The 6,642-nt window shown below is 41.2% G+C and overlaps 1 protein-coding gene across 1 annotated transcript in view; it reads right to left on the reverse strand.

Moving 5' to 3' along the window:
• The window catches only part of serinc1 (serine incorporator 1), a 12,523-nt gene extending 7,781 nt beyond the window's left edge, over positions 1-4,742 (reverse strand). Inside the window, exons 1-2 of the mRNA XM_017404372.3 lie at positions 4,597-4,742; positions 1,381-1,542 (exon numbers count right to left, since the gene is read on the reverse strand). Coding sequence (XP_017259861.1) covers positions 1,381-1,542; positions 4,597-4,635 — 201 coding nt within the window. The 5' untranslated portion in view covers positions 4,636-4,742. The remainder of the gene's footprint in view (positions 1-1,380; positions 1,543-4,596) is intronic.
• Positions 4,743-6,642: the final 1,900 nt, after the last annotated feature.

Consider the following 6,642-nt stretch of genomic DNA (forward strand, 5'->3'; position numbering starts at 1 on the left):
CCTTTTAAACGAAGGCTTGCTCGCTGATTGGATACACTGGAGGCGCGGTCGGATGCTGATGGGCTGGAGTGGAGGTGCTCGACGCAGCGATTAGATGCAGGTGAGGCTGAAGCAGGTCTTCCAGTCTGAATTTACGCCTAGGCTTCATGAAAGTAAGTACACCTTTCTGAGTCAGTAAATACAGCCTACCACTGTTGTTCCACGATAGATGTGGAAAAGGACAAATCCTCCTCTGTATTACAACTTCCTGTTTTCTGCTAAAACCTCTTTGCTCCCAAAGAGCAACAGATATTCTTCTGTAAAAAAACAAAACAAAAAATGAAAAATACTGTTTTTGTTTAAGTCTCCATTTTTTGTGTTGCCGCCGAGTTTATTTTTAAACACATTACAAACAATAAATACAGCTATCTGCAAGTCTCCTTCACTCAGTAGACACTTCCACACGGAGATGGTGCCAGCGTGACCCATCAAACTTTAGCTCAATATCTGTAAAGCTGACTACAGGCTCCGGTATACTTCATAGGATTTCAAGAAGTTGGTTCGCGGTCACGTGACGTTCGTTTTCACACACACCTTTCATCGTCTGCGAGACACACAGATCTAAACTCCTGAGAAGCTCCTCCCTCCTCCTGCAGCGTTAAAACAGGTTTCTTTCCCCCGGCTTCTCAGCTCTCCTGTCCTTGTACAGAATTATGCTTCCCTCACCCCAACCAGACATTTTTTATTAAACAGACTGAGACTGTTACAGCCACAAAGAGCTGCCCGTGTCTCTGCGGTCTTTTTAAGTTCATAGGTTTATAAGTTTTGCTGGAACAAAGATGTAAAGACAGCTGTATTTTTTAACAGCCTCAGCCAGCTGCTTCTCAGCGGAGCAGTGGAAACAAAATGACTCCATTAAAGCTCACCAAGTCACCCACAACAACTTCTGACCAATCACACAATACTTAGTGCAAACCCTTGTGAGAAAAGGTTCAGCCAGAGCCTTGTGTTGAAAAGGGGTGGACGAAGCTACTACAAGGTCAAAATTATGCAATTTTGGTACCACAACCACGTGAATGAGAGCAAACATTGTGACTTCTTCTGGAGGATGGAAAGGCTTTCAGTTGTAGCCACTTTGTATTGGCTAATATTGATTAGTTGTAGCGGGTATCTTAAATTAGGATGACTCCAAACGTTACTCAGTTGTAATGATTAACTTTGTTAATCAGTTTTATTAAAATGTGTCCAATGGTCCATGAGACATTTTGCTATCATGACAAACAAACACACAGCCATGGGCAAAAACATTCCCGTTTTGCCTTGGGCACTCGGCAATAAATTTAAATCCAAGAGTCGTAATGTTGTGCTGTTGTTTATGTGAGGAAAATGAACTGGGCCTACCTTCTTCAGCTGTCCCTCCATGCCAGGCATCAACATGATGCAGGCCACAGCCACTCCCAGCAGCAAGAAGCAGGCGTAGATGAGCCGGGTCACCGTGGAGTTGTTTCCACTGGGACAGCACCGACACAGCAGGCACGGGGCGCTGCCACACAGGCACGGAATCTGTGGACACGAAAATCTCTCAGCTCAACCACACACCACCAACACGCCCAAAGGGCAGCAAATCGATAAAAGGAAATAAATATCCTCTCTTTGGGATCCCCAGGAGGAGTTGGAGTGTTGCTAGGAAGAGGGATATCTGGGATTCTCTCCTGGACCTGTTGCCCCTGTGACCCGAACAAGGATAAGTGGTAGAAGAAGGATGGATGAAATGCACATTAACTTTATTCCTTTTTTTATTGTAGAACTATGAATCTTTGGCAACTTCCCAAATCAACTTGATTTCTGTTTTGATCAAATTCCTCTCTGTAATTAGAGCATGCATTGCACTACCACAAACAACTTGTTTTATTCCCAGTAAGTCATAAATTTCCATAATTCTGAACAAATTGAATGATATCTCAGTGCTTATATGTGTATTCAACATAAAAAGCTCCTCACTTTCTGAGTGACACTAATCTGCTTGTTGTTTCTACGTTGCCCCTGCAACTACGGCTGCTACTATCAGCTTTTTTATTATTTTGATTAATCTATGGACTAATTTCATGATTAAGTGAATCATTTAAATGACAAATTTTCCTCTGAAAATCATAATCTACAGTTTTATTTTAATTAGTTTTATTTTTACAGTCAATTTTAGCATTCAGAGTATATACGAAAATAAAAAGTAAGCAAACACTTGCAAAATAAAGTACAGCTTTAAAATTCCAACTTAAACATGTCTACTAAATACAATGAAGTTTTTATTTATCTATTATGTATTTTAAAATAAGCTTGTAGCGCAGACTAGTCACACAGAGGAAAAAAACTGTTGTTTCATTTGATATATTTATGAAATTAAAAGATGAAGTCATAAAACATGTGCATCCATCATTTATCTGCCACTTGTTCTGGCATCGGGACGTGGGGGGCAGCAGCTTGAGCAGAGAAGCCAAGACATCTCTTTATGAAGTCCACTTGATGAGCTGGAGGAACTGGAAGCCTGGATTAACGTCTCCCTGCTTTCACCAATACATGGTGAGGTGAATCAGACTGGGATGTTGAACTGCATTTAGGTGGATGTGGAGGATGATTTTGACTATTCTTTCACTGTCATGATACAGGAGACAACATGGACAACATGCACTGAAAATGAACCGTTTGCCATCTTTCTCAGGCCTTATTATCAGTCTTACGAGTTCCCAAAATGAGACTTTACTGTTGTTTGCAATGCCTTGAAAAGCATATTCATGGCCTTTGAACCTTTTCACATTACAACACAAACTTCATTCCTCGAAGAAAACTTGTCAGAGGTTGTAAAAGACTTCAGACTGGGGCGGACAACAACCTGAAACTGACTCTAACTGAGCTTTAGCTATTTTTAAAGAATTTTCAGTCTCTAAAAGTGCAAAGCTGGTAGAGACAAACCCCAAAAGACTTGCTGCTTGAACTGCAGTGAGAAGTATTAACTCAGAGGGGCTGCACATAAATGCACACCACACTTTAAGTTTTTATTTGTAAAACATAGTGAAAACCTCATATCATTTTCCTTCAACTTTACAATAATGCAATACTTTGTGTTGATCTGTCATGTAAAGTCCTAGTAAAATACTTCAATGTTTGTGGTTGTAACATGACAAAGGAGGGTTAAGACTCTTTTCAGGCACTGTTATCCTTATTTATCCAGTCAAGGATAAATAGTCAGTGTTATAAACTGTGACATCACAATCAACTGTGACTCACCCCACGGCTGTGTGCCAAGTCCAACTCTGTATGACTGAACACCAGCTCACCCCACAAATGCCACTCACAATAGTGGGGCTCATATCAGGTGAAGATGAGGGGGCATATCAAGATATGGGCCAAAGATTGGTCAGATGATGCTCAGTTAACAACTTCACTTTAAATACAAAGACAACAAAGGAGTTCAGCATTGACTTTACAAAATGAGGCAATGACCCCACCCCCCACTTGTAGACAGAGTCAAGAGCTTTACCACGAGCTCTACCAACACCACGGCTGCTGTGAAGAAGGCCAGCATTTCCTGAGGCTGCTGACAAGGACTGGTCTGCATCCAGAGCTGCTGCTGGTATTCTGCCTCTCTCCTTACAGAGTGTGTGGGTGTCCACCATCACAGTGTGGTTTGCTGGCTGACGGTAATAACAACTGCCCAAACAAATCATCAGTTTTTCTCTTCCCTCCTTGGAAGAGATTGCTAACAGCATCTACGTCAGCAGGGCATCAGCCACTGTAAAGGACTGCACATCTGTTAACATCTGTACGACGTGCTAACCTGTGGAGGGACCAAACCCCTTGATTTAATCAGTTTTTATCTAACAGCAATGTGGGCTCTTAATGGTCTTACGTTAGCGTTTTTAATCTTGTCTCTTAGCTATTTTTTAAAATATGTTATAGTTGTTTTAATATGTCTTTAACTTGAGCACCTGAACAGAGTAGCATTGTACAACAATATAATAACAATAAAAAGGCATTATTCGTGAATTTGTCCTTAATTTTAAAGGTGTGAAGGCTAGTTGAGGTGTATGGAGTGTGAATCAGCAGACACAACCCTGACTGAACACGATGCTGCTGAGATCTTTCTGCAGCTTGTTTCGTTACAGAGTTAAAGAGCTGAACGGGTTATCTGCAGCAGAGTGCTTAGTTTATTGTGGATGAATGTGTCGCAGTTCAGATTTCTGCTGACAGCAGGCGGTAAGATGAGATGTGTTTACGTCAACATGGCTGCTCACAGCGCATCTCAGGTTAACGTTACATCCTTGTGATTTGTTTACATCATCAGAGCGATGTGGGCAGTATTGGCTCATATTAAACTAATACCCTTTAAAACTGATTATTGTGGACGGCGTTCCCGTGATTCGGCTTAAATATTTGAGTTCAGACGATTATAAGTGTAAAGAATCGCTGGTTGCCAACACGATGGACAATCTGACATGTCCTAATATCTGCGTCATAAACTGCTTTCTGTTTGTCTGCGGGTCGGCGTTTTCAAACTAATGTGTTCAAATCAGCTGATAACAGCAGCAACATTCTGACTAGTTTTAAAATGCAAGTACTGACCCAGCTCGCCATGGAACACAGACCCAGAACAGCTCCCATGATGGTTGTTTGTTCTTCTCAAATCCGACGTTTTCTAGAAGATGGAAGCTGACCGTCGATATAAAAAAGATGGACGAAGTGGCTCCGCCTCCTCCTGTTGTTCAAACCTGAAGCTGGCAGTATCCGGTTTATGGGCGCTGCCATGTTGTATTTTTGGAGTTGGAGTCTGCGCAGTTCGGATATGAGGCCATAAGCCCCGCCCACTCTCCCCGTCTACAACAATTATCTTTTTTAAGATATCAAGAAATTATAACTAAATGTGTTAGTATATCTGAAAATATGGAATAAAAGCAGAAAGATGTTAAAGAACGAAAGTCAACACCTGAAAAATTACATCTGAGATGTAATTTTGTTTTTTTAATCCCTTTCAATTACATGGATTTAAAAATGTAATGCAGCCAGCCTAGAGGGGGCGCTCGTTCCGTTTCAGCTGAAACTTCCGGATCACGGATGTGTCTAAGTTCGTTTTTAAAAAGAACTTCCGGCAAGATGGCGATGTGGGCACACATACTATTCTGAGCTCCATTCGGGCAGCCCTCAACCAGCTACATAAACTGGCCCTTTTACACATCATTTCAACCGCAAGGTAGACCCGAGCATCCATGCTCTAAAATAAGGAGAAAAAAATAGTTTTATGAAAGATGTCGGCCGTTAATGAGAAAGATTTCCCTAGTCTGAAAAATGCTAACGCTGCTAAGCTAAACAAGCATAACTATGCTGCTGCTAGCGCTGAAACACCGATGGAGATGTCAAAAACAATACGGCAACTGAATCCAACTCCAACCAAACTCCCATCTGCTAAAAAACAAGCCACTGAGACTGAGGTCTCCTTAGCTGCCGTCTTAGCAGCCATTAAAAGTCTGGATTGCAAGGTTGACGGCTTCGGAAAACAGCTGAAAGAAAACTCTGATTTGTTTGCCCGCATCACTCTCCAAGTGGAGCAGAACACACTCGGAGCTGAATGTAAATCTACAATGGAAAACCTTGAACAGAAGTTTGATGCAATAAATAAAGAAAACGCAGCTCTGAAGGAAAAACTCCTGGAGGCTGAAAGATACAAGCGCCGTTGGAACCTGAGGCTGGCCGGACTCAAAGAGACGGAAGGAGAAAACCTCAGAGAAAAGGCAGAACATCTTCTCTCAAGAATCTTACCACAATGGGCGGACGAGGCAGGAGATGTGATTGATACAATTCACCGATTGGGAAGAAAAGAAGAGGGACGGACCCGTCAGGTCATCCTGCAGTTCACTAGGAGGCGCCATCGAGACACAGTCTGGAAAGTGACGAAGGATTCAGTGGTATGCAAAGAACAAGGTCTGCGCTTTGCTCAAGATTTTATTAAGGAAGACCGGATGGCAAGAGAAGAACTGTGGCCTAAGATTACAAAAGCCAGATCCCAGGGTAAGGTGGCCTTTTACAGAGGTCATATCGCAGTGATCGACGGCAAGGTGATCAAAGCTTCATCTCATTTCTGAGACTGTAGATTATTCTCTGTTTACTGCATCCTTCTATTACAGGGTTAAAAAAAAATCTGCATTATTTTTTCCTTTTAATATTGAGTTATATCTCTAAGCTACTTGTCATAGAAAGATTCTCTTATCTGCGCTCCAGAGTTTATTTCGGTTTTCGTTCAAATGAAAAAGGAGTAATTTTAAGTTAAGTTTAGTGAAGGTTGTGGATGTAGGGTTGATTTTTCCATTTTTATAAAGTAAAAGGTATTCTTAGATTTTCCAGGGGCTTGCCTTTAGTTCATTCTATCTTAACAAAACTTTCTATATTAGGGTTTGTGTCTTTATACATATATTTTCTTTTGTTTTATTTTTATGTCTTTAAAAACTAATCTTACATTTTTGTCACTAAATGTAAGGGGCTTAAGAGAAAATGTTTATGTATTGTAGAAACAAGAATCCATATTGTATTCTTCTTCAAAAAACCCATTCAACGGACTCTAATGAGAAATTTTGGTCAAATCAGTGGGGTGATCAGATCACTTATTCGCATGGTACA

This window comes from Kryptolebias marmoratus, linkage group LG17, assembly GCF_001649575.2.
Source record: "Kryptolebias marmoratus isolate JLee-2015 linkage group LG17, ASM164957v2, whole genome shotgun sequence".
NCBI lineage: Eukaryota > Metazoa > Chordata > Actinopteri > Cyprinodontiformes > Rivulidae > Kryptolebias > Kryptolebias marmoratus.